Source organism: Sebastes fasciatus, chromosome 16 (genome assembly GCF_043250625.1).
Source record: "Sebastes fasciatus isolate fSebFas1 chromosome 16, fSebFas1.pri, whole genome shotgun sequence".
Classification (NCBI taxonomy): domain Eukaryota; kingdom Metazoa; phylum Chordata; class Actinopteri; order Perciformes; family Sebastidae; genus Sebastes; species Sebastes fasciatus.
The window spans coordinates 4,337,803-4,358,197 of NC_133810.1; the positions used below are offsets into that span (position 1 = coordinate 4,337,803).

At 41.6% G+C, this 20,395-nt stretch overlaps 1 protein-coding gene across 3 annotated transcripts in view; it reads left to right on the forward strand.

Moving 5' to 3' along the window:
* Nucleotides 1-20,395, forward strand: part of LOC141753091 (polypeptide N-acetylgalactosaminyltransferase 10-like) — an 89,812-nt gene that overhangs the window by 53,711 nt on the left and 15,706 nt on the right. For all 3 annotated transcript variants that reach the window (XM_074611436.1, XM_074611435.1, XM_074611437.1), the window contains exons 5-8: nt 4,601-4,786; nt 5,740-5,923; nt 15,065-15,182; nt 19,874-19,981. In XM_074611436.1, the coding sequence (XP_074467537.1) occupies nt 4,601-4,786; nt 5,740-5,923; nt 15,065-15,182; nt 19,874-19,981 (596 nt within the window). The remainder of the gene's footprint in view (nt 1-4,600; nt 4,787-5,739; nt 5,924-15,064; nt 15,183-19,873; nt 19,982-20,395) is intronic.

Sequence of the window (20,395 nt, forward strand, 5' to 3'; positions counted from 1 at the left end):
GATTCACTTGCCCCTAAAATTTGGGGGACTATTAAAGGTAGGGCTCGGTATCAGTACTTGGTACTTGATATCCACCGGAATAACCCAGCATACCAAGTAGTATCGAAACTTCTCAAGTCAAACAATACCTGCAAACAATCCTTTTTTTGTGCCAAGATCTAGAAAAAAATTACTATTTGTATGGTTTTGCTCGCAGCCAATGACCACAAGCGTTCTTTGGTTTAATGTGACGTATGATTGGCTCACTACCGCAGCAGATACAACACATACAGTCGGAACTGCCTGCCTGCACACGGCTCTGAACACGGACATGTCTGAGCCAGCGACTAGCAAATATGATTTAAAAAAGTTATTTTTATATTAACGGTCGCTATATCGTGACAGTAATACAAGAAACAGGTAACCTGAAAAAAATCATGTGCCTCTGTGTCCTCCGGTGCTCCTAACTGCATCTGTAAGATTTCACAGACCGCAGGAAAACAAGCAGTAAGAGCTGATCTGAGGTCTGCTGTCCATCTGCGGTCTATGACAGCCGGCTGTCAATCACTCGCGAACTCCGACCAAACGGTCAAACTAGGCAGCACTTATCAAATATGAATCAATATGCTGTTACGTTAATGCCTATTTCTCTCCTCAGATGTTTCCAGAATCATCTTGTAGTGCACGGTTTAGCTGTAAAATGAGAGTTTGTGACGCCGCCGCCATTCTGAAATCTGTTGAAGGAACGCCAAGTACTGGTCACATGACCGGAGCACAGCCAATAGGAACGCTCTCTCTCTGAAATGACCTGTGATTGGTCAAAGTCTAGATTTTCTAAAGCCTGAAAACAGAGCCATGAGGAGGAACAGAAGTCTAGTTATCTCTCAGAACACTTGAATTACAATATGCTGAAAAGTTATTATGGAATTTTTGCCCAATGATGCCAAAACTATACTGACTACTGACACTTTAAAGGCCCACAGTTCCCACAATATCCATCTGATGTAGAACTCTCAGATCAAAGCTGGAAGTCAACACTCCCTCATTGGGCATTGTTCTATTTCAAACGTGTCGCTCATCTTTTTAACTGCACTGTATGTTGATGTCACGAGAAGATCTGGCTTCTTGATCACTTGGCTTTTAAAGCAAAGCTGTTGGCAGTAACTTAAACACATGTAACCGGTTCATTTGAGCCAGACCGCTTCGGGCAGGGTTAGGACCCAAATGGGGCTTTCAGGATTAACCAGCAGAAGCCTGCGTGACAGTTTGACAGACAGCACTCCTCACTCTGGTCTTGATTATTGCCCCCGTTCTAATTTGATTTGCTCTTCTTTAATAATGTCCAGTCAGATCTGGTCTTGCCCGCACGCTCTGTTTTGGACTGTCTTGTCCGGTGGAGTAATGGTGGGATTTGATGCTGTTTGACTCGAGGAGGTAGGCCTGTCATTTACTCGGGTTCATTAAAAAATAAATCAGAGGAGAGGGAAAGGAAATAAGGATGGAGGGAGAGAGTGGGAGCGACAGATCTGAGGACCTGCTGGCGTCAGGTTTGTTGGTTTTGGCTGGTCCTGCTGTCTCCGGTGTCTCAGCTGTCCGTTGGAATCAGGAGTGCCTCTCCGAGAGGCAGCTGCTGCCAACCGGCATCAAAGCAGAAGGACGAGCCGAGTGACGGAGGGAAGATAAAGAGAAGGAACAAAGGAGGGACAAAAAGGGAAAGCCAGAATGAAGCAGGAAGGAAACAACAGAGTGCAGAGATAAAGACGTTCTGTCTGTCATTTTAACAGCTGCAGTTTATCCTGTGAAAGTTTGAAAGGACTCGCTGCCTTTCCTCCATCCTCTCCTCTGATATTCAGAATCCAATTAGCGGTGGTGTTGGAGGGGGGTTCCTCGGTGACAGTGGCACATTTGTAAGACCTGCTATGAACGAGGAACACCGACAGAGGTGATATTTTATTCATGCCTGCTTGTATTCTGCAAATAATGGCCCTTTTTTGTGAGTTGAAGTTTAGAGACAGACGCAGGAAAGCATAAATACACAAAAGTACAAATCTGTTTGCATCAGAATTGAGCTACAGGATGAAGGCTTCCTTTGCGTTCCACAATATGGTTGCTGCTGGTGAAAATGTGTCTGATGATCTGTTATTTTGGTTAAGAAGATGCATGATGTAGTTGGACTGAGATTAATGCATGACGTCATCTCCAGACTGTCACATCAGCATCTAAAAGCATCACACAGGATTGGAAAACGCTACCACTTCCACACTGTCTGACATGACTTTGAAGAGCAGTTATTAGGTTTGTAATCTTATTCTTTAAGAGAAGAGACTAAAACCATCACTGCATTTATCTCGCTAACAATTGTAGGGCTGGGTATCGCTTTAAACCTTTAAATATAGTGGTGATATAATATCTGAGCTTTGAAACTTACCAAAACCAAAATCTTTTTGATTTCCTACTTTGAGGAATATAAACGTATTTCTCAAAACTCCTGTTTTTCATTTAACAAAAGAAACCAACCCTCTCCGATGTTGACTAGTGCAGGCTGTTCTCATACACCGTTCACAGCTATACCTAGTAGCTAGTAGTAAATGCCCTGTAATTCATATATATCCCACAAAATCAGTCCGTATGTAATCCACATAATTGTGAACAAGGCAGTATAAAGTGCGACAAACGCCACATAACCACCAAAACTGTCTCAGTTAATCTTTCCTCTGGTCAATTGGTAACAACACTTGCAGTGCTGTTGGTGAGCTGAAGGGAATAGAATACACTAGCAGTGTTGATAACAATGAAGAAAAGAGTCACTCACTGCAACTTCATGACTCTTTCACGTCCTTGTTTTACTACTTTTGGAGCAACACTGGTTGTTTTCTCTTTAGTGCCACTGTTGATGATACAAATATGAAATATCACCGGCCTTACCATTTAATTTGCGGGGTAATGATGTAGAAAATGGATATTGTAACAACAAATATTGGCACACTGACGGTGACATTTGGATTCATTTTTGTGAGTCAGTTTGCATGTGCGACGGAGCGTGAGCCTCTAAAGAGCCTCTGTAGACAACAGCTTTTGGATAAAAATTAAACAGTTTGTGTTCCAGGAGATTAAAAAAAAACAGTGCTGAGTCATGTCTCTTTGGTGGAGACGAGCATTTAAGCGTCACACTTTGGGCGCCTTATTTTTCACATATAATTTGTGTGTGTACTCAAGGTGGACAGCATGATATCTGGAACCATTTCCTGGCCAGTTGGTTTGCACCATACGGTGTTTTATGGCATTAAATGCAAATGAAGTTCAGCAACATGTTGAGGACTGAAACAGAGACTGAAAAACAGGGAGATGATGGACGGTATTAGACAGATAGCTTTACACAGAGAGATATACATTGATAAATTGGAGTTTTTTTCTGACCTTTTTCTAAACCATAATGTTTAATATTGGCTCTTAAAATCACAGCCTTTATCACAGTGATGATTCACTACGAAAACAATGTAAAGTGCTGATACCACTTTAGTCATCAGTGACATAAAACCAGCTGGATGATCTGTTTCATGGTGTTTCTCAGCGATGGTTGATGGCGCCTCAGCTTCGGAAACACAGTCGACAGACAGCGAATGAAACATGGCCTCGAGTCCGACTCCAATTTTTTTTTATTGACCTGTCAGAACTGACTTGACGTTTGAGCCGAAAGATTTACAGGCTCCATTTAGAGCAGGATTGATTTCTGTCGAGGGCAGCTCTGAGAGAAAGATTGGAGAAAAAATGTGAAGTATGTATCGCCCTCTCTTTGATTGATTGATGCGTTCTTTCAAGTTTTGAGTTTGACTTTTCTTTCTGTATCTCTATATTTCGTTTTAACCTTCCAGTAGATTTGCTGTTTTAGCAGAAGCAGCTGGGCATTGTGCTGACATTTTGAGATTTATCGCGTTGCCGCAGCTCGAGAGAGACTTGAAATCAGTTTCGATCTGAGCTGACCCCCAACAACTCTGACTTTCTGCAGGAGTTTTGAAATAAAGTATTAAAAACTCGTCTGATTTACTGACTGACAATAAAGTGAACAGAATATTGGGGGCCTCTTTCTGTAATTCCCTCATAGGGCACTATGAATTTTGTCTGGTGAAATGTTCATGAGCATCACTGCTGTGTTTTGCCAAAAGGCTTTATGACCGCCACACGCTGGGAGGGGCTGATTTAATGTCATTCCTCACAGTTGGATTCTTTCTCTTTAGGGTAATATCCGGTCTAATGACTACAGTAAAGATACATAAAACAAAAAAAGTCTGTGAGTGCAGAAAAGTAAGTGAATTATTCCCCCAGTCTGGGTGGGAGTGTGATGTAGGCCCACAGGGAAACATTTCAGTCTGGAGCATGTGGCATAGGCAGATGTCTTGTTTGATAGCAACTGCTAATGGTTTTCTTTTGATCTCTTTCGTTACAGAGCATGCTAGGGAGGTTTTTGCCATTTGTGGACAACTTTTCTGAAGCTCTTTCATGTCACTACATCCTAATTTACCCCATGTGTGCACACAATGACAACCTGTTGTGTTCTTTTGGTGACATTTTATATTATTCGGATGCATTCTGATCAGTGCTGTCTCCGTCTCCGTCTCTGCAGAGCACCTAAAGGTGGCACTGGAGGAGTACATGGTGCGGCTGCCGAAGGTTCGCATCCTGAGGACCAAGAAGAGGGAGGGGCTGATCAGGACTCGCCTGCTGGGAGCCGGCGCCGCTAAAGGGGAAGTCATCACCTTCCTGGACTCCCACTGTGAATCCAACGTCAACTGGCTGCCTCCACTGCTGGGTGAGGAACACAAACGCACACTGGTCATCGCCATTACATGCCCACACTAAATTTTTCCCCCTTACCTCAACCCTGTACCAAAATCATAACCTCAGGGAAACTCTCAAGCATGTGAAGAGCAGCCAAATGTATGTCTTTCTGCTAAAAAGTCCTGATAAAAGTCTAAAACTCATAATGAATAGTCTTTATACGTTGCTGGGTGGAGGGTTCTGCTGATATATAGTGTGTTCAGATTGTAGAAAACATCTGTTACGTTGACTTTCTGAAGTTTACATGTGTTGCAGACAATGATATTTCTAAACATTGACAACATACAGCATACTCAACATACTCAGTTAGCAGTCATCCCTCATGCCAAGCAGCTCCCACTTCCAAACATACAGTATATTAAATGGGTATCTCCTCGATCATTCTCCATAAGTCAAATCAATCATCAATCAGTTAAATCACCGTCAGTTACTGGAGCCGATTAATCCAAATGTGGGTGATACAGTGAAGCCTGGGTGGAACCGAGTAGAAACAGGATATGCTACACCAAGCAAATAAAAGTAACCTAACCTGCGGGGTCAGGACCTCAAAATACATCTGAAGGGTCACCAAGTTGATTAAAAGGATATGATAAAAACATTTCTGCCACACAATAGTGTTTCCTTGGCCTGCGCTGCACCCTTCCACCAAGTTTCATGAAAGCTGAGGTGGTAGTTCTCCTGTAATCCTGCTGACAAACAAACAAACTGAACCCAAAACATGACCTCCTTGGCGGAGGTGATAAAACAGTCTGAGAAGGGAACATCACGCTTTGGTTGAACGGCTCCCAGACATCTGCAATATTTGAAGACGAGTTGCTTCGCTGTAGAAGTTTTAAACTCAAAAAAGCTTTGGAACAACTTCTCTACACGATCTATTGTCATTAACTGTCTACCAACCCGTCTGCCTGCCTCTGTGTCTCTCAGACCGAATCGCCCAGAACAGGAAGACCATCGTGTGTCCGATGATCGACGTGATCGACCACGACAACTTCGGCTACGAGACGCAGGCGGGGGACGCCATGCGAGGGGCGTTCGACTGGGAAATGTACTACAAACGGATACCCATCCCGTCGGAGCTGCAGAAGGGTGACCCCAGTGAACCCTTTGAGTGAGTGCAGTTATTCTTTGACATTTGCTTTTATCCCCATTATCTTATTGCGTCAGCGCTGCCCTGTTTCCACATTCATCCACACTTCATCTACTGTTTTACACCTGCGTGCTGCCCAGGACAGTCAATGACAGGGCTGCAGTTTGGGGCTTAATAGTCTCCATAGCATTAGACTACATGTATTCTGAGACAGTCTATCAGAAAATGCATAATTTCTCTCCCCTGTTTGGCCTTCTGTCCACTCTGAGCTGGCAGTTAAAAAAGTGAACTAAAAGCATTAAGTGTGGACGCAAGATGTTTTCAGATTTATCCACTTTAGTGTGGCTGTAATCCACAGTAAATGACAATAGGTCTTCATAGTATTATGATGCAAACATATTGTGCTATAGATTGTGTATAGTGATGTCAAGCAATTTTTAATTGAAAAACAAATACATTTGTTTATGAGGTTATTGGAAATGTATTAATATTAATTGAGTATGAAGGTTTGTTCTTGAGCTTGGAAACAGTAGTTTGGTTTAAAATGATCCATTGAGGAAGATCGAGAGAAGCAGTTGAAAGCTCCAGGAAAACATATTCTTATTTATATCATGATGAAGTATTTATATTGCTCAGCTAGCTGTCGTAGAAATTATTAATAGCATTTGGTGCAAATTCAGTTTGTTTCTATAGTGATAAAATAATTTGCAGTTTTACAGAAAATGATGAATGAGTCATTTGTTGAGCAAAATGACAAATATATTCTGGTTCCAGTCCCTCAGATGTGAGGATTTGCTGCTTTTCTCTGTTTTGTATCATTGTTAATTATTTGGACTGTTGGTCGGACAAATAAGTCTTGATTTTGTCACTTTTGGGGAATTATGATGTGAATTAATCAAAGTTTGTGATATTTTTATAGACTAAATAATGAATACATGAATGAAAAAAATAGTTGGGATTAATTGGTAATGAACATTTTAACTATTTGCACCCTCGTTGCTTGCTTGTTTTAATTACATGTGTAGTTAGTCCTTGTCAAGGTAACACTACTCCAGTGCAAACAGGACCTACAGCTTGCTCGACGAGCAGTGTTTTCATTGGCAGGTAACCTTTAAGTAATGGAAGCCAGAATAAATAAACTACCTAGAGACACATTTTGCTATTTGCAAGGCCAAATAACTGCATGTAATGCCAGACACTCCATTTGTGAGCCTTGAGGGATTAGTTGGACAACATTTCTCTATGTCTGGATGCCAAAGACTATTTGGGTGTCCTGGGAAATAGGTATCATCAGGGAGGACCGGCTGTGCGGTGCAGCAAGATAAGAGACTAAAGAAGAAGAAATGAGCTGCAGAACAATCTGAATCAATCCTCATTTTGTGAATTAGTCTGCTCTTCTTGCCCAATGAAATGACCTTCATCAGTGCAAATCCAATTTGAGTCGCAAAGATTTTCATTTTCATTCTGATTGACATTGCCGCTGCGGAGAACGAGGCACGGTGGGACGGCAAAATCCATCTTGGAGGTGTGTGTGTGGGAGTATGATTTTATCCCCGTTCTCATGCTTCTGTCACTGTCTCTTTAGTCAATGCCATCACCTCTCTCTCTCTCTCTGTCTTTCTTTTTCTTTCCTCCTTTCCTCTCTATCTCTCATCCTTCCTTCAGGCTTCAATGTTTCATTTAGCAATAAGCTCAGGCCTTGACGCTCTCTCCTGAAGGTCAGTAGACTGAAATGGAGAATATCAACTTGAGCATTTCTAATTAAATCTAAATTATGAGTTGAATATTCATGGTACATTGAGTTAAATCTTTTTTTTTTACCAAAGAACAGTGACTAATGAAGACCAGCAGGGATTGTGTCCAACTGAAGAAAGTAATACTTGCTCCTACAACAACTTCGTCAAAGTAAAATAGTCTAAAATTGGCAAAATTTTGAACTTTTAATCAAAGAATGAGTGGAGAAGAGTACAAATCTACCCAGACATTGCATCCCAGACAGATTTCAGTCAGTACAGAAATGGGGACTCAATTTCCAACTTGTTTTTTTTTATTTAACAGAGTGTATAGTGTATCAGTGTATAGCCTAAATCTAAGAAATAGTATATAATATTGCATTTTTCTAGTTGTTTTCGGAACAGTTGAAGTCCGTTCAGTCAAAGCCGGTCGATGTTAATTCAGTGGAGCTGCTCACTGGCTGAAAGTAGAAGTCTGCAGTTGCACTGTGCAAATCCAATTTGCCACCGTGTTTCCAAAGTGATTTCCTTCTTTGAAAAACTAACCTCAAAACGGTTGAGAAAGTAATTGCAGACATTCGGAGCTGCACTGTGTTCTCTCTCTCTCTCTCTCTCTGTACTTTTTCTTTGAAAGAGTACAAGAATAAATGTTTGGAAAAACTTAGCTGCACCTATTTGTTGCGGGTGCCACCACCGTTCAGGTCAACTCTGAGCTTTTACCTCACAGTGTGTGTGAACAGGTAATCAAAAGGAGCCTGTATGGGGTCCCGCTACTACCAGCTAGTCCAACATTGCACAATTTCTGTGTGTTTATTGTCAGATATAACCGTAATGGTATTTTAAAACTGAGGCACAGTGGTGCTTTGAACTAAATCCAATGGTAACATGCTGATGTTTAGCAGGTATAATGACCATGTTCATGTCTTGGTTTTGCATTGTTTGCATTTTATATTAGAACTAAACACAAAGTACAACTGAGGCTGATGGGAACATCATTAGTTTTGGAGGTATTTGGTCATAAACCATTGGGTACATTGAAGATTTGACCTGATAATGGCGTTAGATGAAAAGTTGGGGCAGTCAATCCAAATGTTAGTCAGTAAAACACAAAACTGAATCTCACACTGGTGCTAGAGGATAAGTCAGAGGATCATCACAGCTATTATGATTTATCACCCGAGGACCATTATTGTCCGTCTATCTAAGGCTTCTGACACTGACGATCATGCAATAATGTAAAATATAGACTTTAGAATAGACTCAGAATAGACTATCTGTTGGTTTGAAAATGATTTATCAAAGAGATCACAGTGTGTCCACGCTGAAAGCCTCACCTTTAGTTCTCTTAATGTAAACGGTGTGCCCCAGGGTTCAATCCTAGGACCACTGTTAATCACAATTTGTATAAACAGTATTGGTCAAAATGTTCCCGATGCAAAATTTCCACTTGTATGTGGCTAAAATGTTTTGACATGCCATTGATTTAAGCGGTAAACTACACATTGCCACTAGTGTTGCACGGTATACCGATACTAGAAAGGCATCGCAATACCCTGCCATACTTTATTGATCCCCGGGGATAAATTACAGTTATTCCATTTTAGAATAAAAATATAAACATAGAGAAGTTATTAGAAAAATAGAAATAAAAATATAGCTGAAATGTAATGTGTGCATTATCAAAATAAATGCAAATATAAAATTAACTTTTAATTAATTAATTAATTAATGAAAAACATATTTTAAGTTCCATGTTCTGTCATCTATTATTCCACTACTTTTTCTGATGTTGATGCTGAGGTATAGTAGAGTTATATAGTATATACACCATTTGTATAAGAATGAATCCAACTAAATGCCTTCCAGCAAAACAATCTTTTTCACCAAAAAGCAGTTCCTAAACATCAGCTAAACAAAGTAGTTGCTAAGCAACAGAGCAGCAGCAGCAGTATGAGTGGTGACTTTGGGTCAGTGCATTGCCATTTTAAATTAAGTGTTGTGCAGCTAGAGAGGTGTGCTCATCATGGTGTTGAACAGTGGCTCGCTGTTTTGACGAAGTACTGCATCACTATTCCTGTTGCAATCCAGAGTGTGAATGTTCACATGTGTGTTTGAGCATTAGTGGGGAAACTATTTTCCATTTGCGACCATTTGAGAGTTTCCACAATCACTGCAGAGTCTCAGAGCCACACATGATTTTCAGGTACATTTCCTGTAATTTCCTACTTGTAAAATGTTCTCCTGTTTGTGTACATATCCCTGTACCACACTCACTACAGCTGCCAAACTCATGCGTAGTTTACTCTAAGCAAATGATAAATATATCATCTAGAGCTGGCCAATATATCAATATAATGTTGATATCATGATATGAGTTTAGATATTGTCTTAGATTTTGTATATCGTAATATGGCATAAGTGTCTTTTCCCGGTTTCAAAGGCTGCAATACAGTAAATTGATGTACATTTATGAACTTCCCAGACTGTTCTAGCTGTTCTATTATTTGCCTTTACTTGCTAAGTTATTATATCCACATTACTGATGATTATTTATCAAAAATCCCCCAATAGTCAACCCTACAATATCATTGTAATATTGATATCAAGGTGTTTGGTCAAAAATGTTGCCCAGCCTTAATATCAACTGAACAACATGAATTAGGCTGAAGCTATTGATTATTTTCATAACTGAGTATTACATTATTCCAATGATACATTGAGTAATAGAATAATAATTGTCATTGTTAAAGAGCGCAAGTAATATGAAAGGAATTCATGAGATTGATGAGGTTTCTTTTGAAATAAACAATGACTGTCCTTTTACAAAAACAAACAAATGTTTATGAAATGTATTAATTATGAAATGTTTTTTTAGGTGTGGTAGCTAAGCTAGCAAGACTTGCCAGAGCTAATTACAGCCCTGTAATTGGAAAAACCCGCCCTGCTAATTACTGCTGTGACAAAACAGCAGCTTTCAGATTGAAATGCTACACTGGCATAAATTCTGCTGTTTTTTGTTTTTTACAACCTCTCTCTGTTTTCCACCCTTTTTCACTTTCCTTCATTTGAAAGCCAGCGTCAGCTCCCGGTGTGACAGTGATTAATGCCACGCAGTCGTCCGCTGAGTAAAAGCTCGGTAGATTATAAAAAGCCTTAAGGCAGAAAAAATTTATTAAAATTTCCTCAAGTAATTGTATTAGGCCTCAGATTTAATATTTGGTGACAAACGGTGGTGAGTTAACGCTAAAACTAAACAGTCTTTACTGGCAAAGACTGTAGCGGAACATGCCTCTGGCTGTTATTCTGGTAAGCTGGAACTGGATGTGTTTTAAATGATCCTCCTGTTCAGTAGCTTCATCTGAGCTGTGAGAGATATCAGTGTTGTCTGTCCTGAAGCCGCTGCGTTTTCATTCCACACAAGTCCAGGCAGGTGAAGTGTGTTTTTATGTTTTCGCCCTCCGTCAAACATGTGCCAACAATCTCCACCCAACAAATCAGTGCCCACACAGCCTCTGTGCTCTTCTTTTGCTAAGCTCACACACTCCAGTGGCCACACAACAGCATGCAATCACTACACTTTGTGCAGTCAAACACACCCACTCATACAACACACACCCGTCGCTCCGCTGTCCCCCTGCAGCCATGTTGTTTATCCTTTTGTCTACTGATGAGAGTCTGTCCACTGCTTTCTATTCAGCACTACTCCAGGGGAGGCAAAGTGTGAGTGTGTCGGCTTTGTGTTTTCTTCGCCCGGCACACAAGTTGCAAGTTTTGGACAATGAACTGCTCAGACTTCACAGTCAGGCAAGTCAAGTCAGCAGTGTGACAAACACAAGTTTTGTCAAGCCTGGATCTCAGTTTTCTACAGATTTAAGATCTACACTTTATTAGAAAGACAATAGACTGCAGTCATAAAGCTTTAGAACAGTCTGGAAGAAGGTCTCAGAGGGCCAAACAAAGGGAGGCGCGGAGAGAAGAGTGAGATATCGGTGACCTCATCTGTTGTTTTTGTGGATTCTACAAGGTTTAATGTGTCATTATTTGAGGGCTCACTCATGTTTACTTAACTAGACTAAATGAACTTGTAACCCCATCCCTGAAATGTTTGCTTTATTACACTTTATTTGCTTAGAGTTTCAAATCAACATGAACTGTTTGTGCAGTCCATGTTGATTTGCCACCAACAAACAACATACTGATAGCAGAGTGACTGTGAGTATCTGTTTTGTGGGTTAAGAAACCCACCTCCCAGCAGGAGCTGGATCAACCAATCATGTTGCTCAATCCTCACAAGGCATTGTTGAGGTGTGGGAGGTGTCAGCCTCCCGTGAGCCTCTGTGACCTACAGTTACACCACCTTTGTGAATAGATCCGCCGAGACGTGTATCTTTGAACCATAACTCCAGCCTGAGCTTCTGACTGATCTAAAGGCTTACCAGAAACTCCAGTTCTTTCTGGTATTCTCCTACACTTGCTTGCCTTTTCCCTCTTTTCTCGATATGAAGTGGAGTCACAGAGCACAATTTATTTGCCAAAGTCAAAACATTTTAAACTCACACAGACGCGTCATCACCTCAAGTCAAATTTGCTCTTTCCGGTTCGGCTTTCTCTACGATCGCACAGCCTCAAAATGTGCCTCTCCTTCAGTATGAAGACACCCATCACTGTTTTGGCTCTGACTGTATATAAGAAGTTGACGTAGTCACTGTGACGTCACCCACGGTTTTGAAGCATCGAGTTTGGCGTTATGGCTTTCGCCATCTTGGCTTTTTGCAACCAGAAGTGACACAAGAGGGTGGAGTTAAGTACAATCGCACTTTTAATAAGACATTTTTAGGCGACCAAAATGTTAATATTAACTTTAATGAACTGAAAACACACTGTGAAAGGGTTAAAGTTGTAAGACGAAAACACAACAACTCTGAGACCGGACAACGCCGTGGTAGCGACCTGTCAATCACAAGATAGCCCCGCCCTAAAGCATCCCCTGCTTTATGGTCTATTTGACTCTAAATTGAACATAATTTACTAAATGAACATCATGCTGTATTGAAGAAGACTTGAAACTAGCGATTGAGACCATAAACTCATGTTTACAATGTTTACTGAGGTAATAAATCAAGTGAGAAGTAGGCTCATTTTCTCATCACTTCTATACAATCAGACTTCTTTTTGCAACCAGAGGAGTCGCCCCCTGCTGGCTGTTAGGAAGAATGCAGGTTTAAATGACCTCATACAAAAACATGGACAAAAAGCATTTTCAATGCAAGACCTTTTTCTGTATGGCCAAGCACGATGGTCAGCCACCACGATCTATCTTGTATTATTTCATAGTTCAATACACAAGATGCTCTCTAAATGAAAAAGTGTCTTTCTCTTCCCTACTGCTCCTCATGTTTTCTACCACTGGTGTCCTGATGAGAAGCCGTTCAACACATTTCATTCAGTTCCACTCCCGAGAGTGAGCTCCCTCTGCACTCTAAGCTGAGGACAATTATGTTTGTGCACCGCAGAGCTTGTCATACCAGTCAGAAATCACAATGGTTTTGGATGGGTTAATTGGTTTTGCACTGTGCAGACTGTCACTGGGTTGCTAAACACATGCAGGCGCCTACAGCAGGCAAATGAATAAACTCTGACTCTCACTTGCCTACAGTAATAAAATATTAGACAGGACTGCATTTCTCTTGATTCATTCAATCCTCTGTGGTCAGAAATAGGTCCCTGTGATTTAGCAGCTTGTAGGATCAAATTGAGCTATGTAGTAGGAGAGCAAACAAGTTGAGTGAAGGCAGTGCACAGTAATCCTAGTTATGAAGCATACACCTTATTTTATATGCAAGCCAGGGCTCATTTACAGCATGAACAAGTGCTTTAACCAAGTTCCTTAATACCTGTGGATAAACACCCTGATCAGTAGATCTGTGCACCGGTAGAGCACAACATCAAGTGAAAAATATTTGACATTTTTAAAATAGTTTTAATATTAAAGGGACTGTTTGTAACTTCTTACACGTATAAATCATTGCGGATCGGTGTCCCATGCATGCTCGCGTGTGGCTACACTGTTCAGACTCAGACTCCAACACAAACTACACAGAAGCACCAAAACCGCAAAGTTCTATCTAGTGAAGCCCGTCTGTTAAACAGTGTTGGTCGCGGTCGGAGGACGTGGGGGAGACCGTAGCTTTGGTCTCCAGGACCGGAGTCTCTGCTGTACTCTGCTCCTCTGCCTGCCTTCACTCACACACCGCGCTCCTTCTCACTCTTTCGCTCCACTCTCACGTGCATGCTGCTCACTCCACACTGCAGAAGAGTTAGTAGCTCTGAGAATATCTAGTGAATGTACAGTGGACGGTTGTGCAGAAATAACTGCTGCAGCTCCTCCAGACCAACAGAGGTTTCCCATGTCTTGTGAAGTGACGGGGCTCCGCAGAGAGAAACGTTATCGTCTCCGACCAAAACTCCGGCGTCTCCCCTGTTCCCTCCGGCCGCGGTCGGGAGGCTGAGGCAGGAAAAGCCAACACTAGGATCAGCATTGATTCATGGAGAGACCTTCGGCTGGTCAGCTAACATTACTGCCAAGCAGCTGAAATATAGAGTGATATTGTGCTTTTAGCTGACGTGTGTCTCCTCACTGTTTTGAGCGATGCTCGTTCATGTCTATGTAGAGCGAGCACAAGCACGAACAACAGGACGCTGACTTCCGTTGACTTAACGGCCACAGGTGCCGCCGTTAACAAGCGATTTCTGATTCTTACAAACGGTCCCTTTAAATACTCAGTTTCCGTCTCCATCTGGCTGTCTGGAATCCCTCCTTATTCACTATATAGTGCACCTTATTTACTCTTCACCGTGTTCATTTGGCCTTCAAAAATCCCCACCAGTGTAAGAACAAAAGTAGTGTCGATGGCACGTTCACAACCCCACAATGCAACACGTCTTATTTTATAGATTTGAAACGCTGTCGTGCGACTGAACACCTGCCAGTGATGACGCAAAATGATGATTCATAAGTGTCTGAAATCTCAGTTCACTGCGTGCCATAAGGTTAACTGCTGAGTGTGTATTGTATAGGGAGACGTGACTGTAATGTCAGACACATCTTCTCTTTCTCTCTGTGGTGCTGGACACCCAGTGTCTGTCTCTCTCTATGGTCCCTTAGAACACTACAGACTACCAGGACCATAAGCACTGCCTCTGTTACTACCGCACACACATATTACACCCTGGCAACCGTGCAGCACTCCCTAGCAACAACCAGGAATCACCATGACAGTTATCATAAGCATGACAGCAACCAGAGAGTAGATCATCTTATGTTAGCTCTGGTGATATAAGGATGATGTCATATTGTAATTATATCATAAAAGGCACCACACTTTTATTACATTTTCTGATGACTGACTGTATGTTTTGTGTCCCGCAGGTCACCAGTGATGGCAGGTGGACTGTTTGCTGTGGACAGGAAGTGGTTCTGGGAGCTGGGAGGATACGACACGGGTCTGGAGATCTGGGGAGGAGAACAGTACGAGATCTCCTTCAAGGTAACAACTGAAACATGTCACCCACACATACACAGATAAATATATAAATAAATAAATAAATAAATAAAATTAAATAATACTAATAAAAAAATTAAAAAAAGACAGCCACCACAGGATAGTCAGGCTAGACAGACAAAGATAAAATCACATTTCCGCCTGTGTCATATCAGGGAAAGAACAGTAAAGAATAGCCAAACTGGATGTCACGCAGTAGGGACTTCAGCTAACAGTCGGGGGAGTCAAGGTGTCTAATAATTGGGCCCCAAATACACTCAGATTTCTCTTGAGAACCACGTGTTATGCTTCGAAGCCTCTCGAGGTGTAGCCCTGAAACTAGTTCCCTCAGCCATCTAGAAAAACAAGAAGCACTGATGGCCTTCCATTCTTTTAGAATTATTCTCTTAGCTACTACCATACCAGTCATCAGGGTCTGCTGTACGGTGCGTGGTAATGCAAGGGAAGCTTCGGAGCAACCAAACAAGGCAACTAGTACATCAGGTTCAATCTGCATCTCATACGTTTTACAATACCAATTAATGATTTCCTGCCAAAAAGAGACAATCTTAGACCAAATCCAAAAAGTATGACCAAGAGTACCTTTTGAGGAATTACATCTGTCACAGATATCCGATACATTAGGATATATTTTGTTCATCTTTACTTTGGAATAATGTAGTCTATGCATGAAGGCCTCAATGATGTTATTCAAGTTCTGCTCGTACTGTGCAGTTTTATTCACAGTATATCACAGAATGGGACTGGCAGGGATTCAACTGTTGTTGTGCACATGATGTATGTCCCAGTTTCTTCCAGAGCTCCTTCTAGTTAACGGGCAATTACTCATTTAGATGCATCGGAAATCATCTGTATTTTGACACGGAATTGCTTTTAAAGGAGGAAAGATTGTTTTCCGTATGTTTCTCCTAATATTGGATTTGTGTATCCACAGCTCTTTAACTAAATAGCTGACTTGTTGAGCCTGTGAGGCCTTCCTCATTATGGTTTCCAGTCTTGTTTCAGTCATTTGAGCTGAACATACTCCGTAGCATGGACGACTCTCCACATTAATCATACTCAGAATACCATATTAGGTTATGCTTTTGTCTGGTGCTTCAGCATGAATTATTCTATCGGGTAGCCATAACCGCATGCGACTTGGCCAGCATGTTATAAGAACTCGTCTCCCCCATCCTCTGCTGCCTCCGTCAGCGGGCTTCGGACGGACACAGCGGCCCGTCACAATAATCAAATTCCAGTTTGAATGAGTAAGGACTTTTGTCGTCTCACTCAATTAAGCACAAAGGCCGCTGTTGGGTAGTTTGATCTGATTGGACATTTGTGTTATATTCACCTTCTGCTGCTTCTTCATATTAATGTATACTCTGGTTGTTATTCTATTTTGCCTGATTACGTCTGCCAAGGAGGTTTCGGTTCGGTTTGTTTGTCTGTTTGTCAGAATTACGGAAAAACTTCTGGCCCGATTTTCATGAAACTTGGTGGAAGGGTGTAGCATGGACCGAGGAACCCACACAGCAAATAGTTGTTTGCTGCTATCTGAATGTTCTGAATGTCGTATAGAGAACCTTTAACATTGCGAGATAGGGCATTTGGCCTTATAGCAGAGGTCTCCGCTCTCCGAGTTCCCTTCAAGTTGATACTGAAATGATAGTGATTCAATATATATAACATGCACGAAAGCTTTTCCATTTGCTGTTTTGAACAGGTCCAACAAGGGGGAGTGTGAAATAGCAGCTAGTGAGCAGAGAAAACAGACATTTAAGTCAAGCAAGACAAACAAACATATTAAATGCATTTCCTTGTAAAACATATGCAAAGCCAAATTTTGGAATAATTTGAACCCTCCGTTGTTTACATTCATGTTTGCTTGCTTGCAGTCTGCTTCTTCCCTGCTTTCAGTGGTCCATTACTTTGTTTCTGAGGCATGTTACAGTCATAGATATAAAGCAGTTTGTGCATTATATACTTTTGATCAAGCGTGAAACTCCACAGGGTAGCTTTTTAAGTATGCATGGACAACAAATGTGTCTATTTGTCTATTAACCTCCATAGTCCTCATTTGCATGACTTTTCAAAAAGTGAGGTGACTGCCAACAGTCACAACTAGTCAGATTAATCACGTGTATGTAAATGCAGTTGATGTTGTTTGGGGCAATGGGTCGATATGGCCATCTGCATTGTAGAATACTGGCTGGCACCAATTTCATTGTATTTTGTAACTTGTTTTTGAAAAGCACTATATAAATAAAGTTATAATTATTTTTTAAAAGAGACGGTAAAGCCATCCCGTGCCATAGTGGTGTGATGTGTCTTCATAGTCTGAGGTGAACAGATTGTAGAGGTTGTGTGTTCGAGGTGAGTGATAAGACTTTCAATTTAATCCGACCGACGCTGAACTGAAACCCTTGATCCCTCCTGCCGCGAGGCGCCCCTGTTATTAAGCTCAAGTGTTTCAGTCTGGGATGAAGACGATGGAAGGGATTGGCGCGGCAGGTCAGACCTTCCCTACAGCGAGATGTGGAGAGGGAGGATTCAATCTGTTATTTCCCTCCCCCGATTCTGTTTGTCCAAGCTGGAGTGGTGCAACAAACTTGACAGGCAGTAATTGAATTGAAATAGAAGCCAGCTGATGTCCACTCTGGAGGATCGGGGTGGGGGAGCGATGCAGAATAACAACAAACTGACTGGAAATTATCAAGTCCAAAAGGAAAGTCCATCAGTCAGGGAAGGAGTCCATCATCAGACATGCATCCTTGGGAAAGACACCAAACTCCAGCCTGTTGAGACATTGCAAGTCATTCTCAATAAAAGCATAGTATGGAGAAGAAAAGAGAGAAATGTTGGTTATATGTTGAAGTAGTTCTCCAGACTAGCACTGAGAGATTCCAGGCACGACTGGAGTAGGAGTAAGATTTGAGAGTTTGTGGAGGACGGTGTGCTGTAAGGTGGCAAAGAGCGGTCAAGGAAAGTATGAATAACCCAGAATGGTCGTGATTGTAGAGAGCCACAAGAAGCGTCCCGCATCACAATTTAAAAAGTTTAATAACGGATATGATTGATTTGAATAACAGAGAATACACCGACTGCACAAAGGGGGTCAAACAGGTGATTTCCATTTCTAATTGTGAGATCAATTAGCTAATTTTGGAATGATTAGTCAAATATGTGTGCAATACAAACAGTTCAGCAGTGTACTGGCAAGTGTTTCTTTCGAAAAAATCTTTTACTGTCTGACCTTCTGACCTCAAACTGTTCTGATTAACCTCTTCCACTCCTTGAGGACACCAGAGCACTCGGGTGACTTTACTTTTTTTCAGAGGTTGCAGCAGGCTCAGTTTTAGAGCTAGAGTGAATGTACTGGTGTCATATGAAACTAGAAAATCAAAGTAATCCACTGGTACCAACCATGTCGAGAAGAACGCTAAATAGTGCTGCGAAGTTGCGCTAAATCTTGGCGAGGAAAAACTGGCATGGTGATTTTCAAAGGGGTCCCTTGACCTCTGACCTTAATATATGTGAATGAAAATGGGTTCTATGGGTACCCACGAGTCTCCCCTTTACAGACATGCCCACTTTATGATTATCAGATGCAGTTTGGGGCAAAAAACTGTTTTTGCATGCAGTACAAATTTGTTATTTTTAGCCTATTCTGAAATGGTGTGTTTGAATAGTTCAGTAATTATTATTATTCATATGATAGATTTATGACTAGAACAATTTGACACACAGTGCTGAGCTGCATCTCAAATTCATCTTCAGGTTCCCAGCTTTCAGATGATGTACACCACTTCTATGTGACATCTACTGTTGCCCTGCTATCTCCCCCTAAAGACCCCTGTTGGTTTAAAGTAATACATCCCCCAAAATCTATCTTTGAAATTTCTAAATCCTCCGACCCTGTGGAGTTGAAAAGTGTCTCTGCCAAAGGAAGCATAACAAATCCAATTTGAGTCTTTGTCATTTAGCTAAGCATGATTGACTCGTCTTGTTCTCTTTGATGTCGTCTACTCTCTCTCTCTCTCTCTCTCTCTCTCTCTCTCTTTCTCTCTCTCTCTCTCTCTCTCTCTCTCTCTCTCTCTCTCTCTCTGGTCTCTGTGTAATCTACAAACACATGAACTTTGGAGTCATTTGGTGGAGTTGTTTTGAATGGTGTTCTCACTCCTGCACTCTCCATAAAAGAAGATTAGTATCTGTAATTATTCAAGCTTTTATATAACCTAACATAATATTAGTCTATCTGGTCTTAAACATGAGTGTGACTCTGAGATCCCTTTCCCATTCCCCAGGCATTTCCTCTCCCTCTTTTTATCCTTCTCTCCTAGGATGGATGACCCAGTCAACCTGCCCCTCCAACCCCGTACATACAGTATACTATCACTCCGTGTCCCGCTGTCATCCTCCCACTTCTTCCATTCTCCCCTTTCTTCACATCCTAACCTTGTTTGCTCCCTGTTGCGATTTCTTCTTCACGTCTTCCCACGCTTTGTCTTTTTTTCACACTTTTCTTTCATCTCTCTGATTTGTTGACCTTGTCAGCTCATCTGATATTCACACCGTTCAGTTACACAAACACCAGCGCAGCAGCTTTGACCAGACCGTGACCTCATACTGTCTTTATCACTGCTGAATCTCTCTCTCTCTCTCTCTCTCTCTCTCTCTCTTTCTCCCTGTAGGTGTGGATGTGCGGTGGTCGGATGGAGGACATCCCTTGCTCCAGGGTGGGACACATCTACAGGAAGTACGTCCCCTACAAAGTTCCCGGCGGGGTCAGCCTGGCCAGGGTGAGTCTCAGATCGTTTTATAGCATGTTAATGTGGACACATGGACACATGGACACACGGGGGTGTCTGCTTTGTTGCCTTTGTTTATGTTCATGTGCAAACATCTCATGGTCAAATGTTTTATATTGAATGTGTGGACGTAAACAGAATGGCAATGAACAGATGTTTATTTTCTACCTTCAACTGTGAATAGCGAGGTCTGTGGATAACCCTGAGCAGAAGGGACATTGTTTTTTAGTCTTTTAAATAATCACTAATCACCTTCAATGTATTGGGGTGGTGGCAGAATCCTCAACATCAGATACCGCCAGACTTTGCCAAATAAAACAACGACTGCATATTAAACCTCAATGTTTTTTTTTAATTTTGGTATTGACTAAAATGTATGTATAGCACATAATATCAAAAACTGTA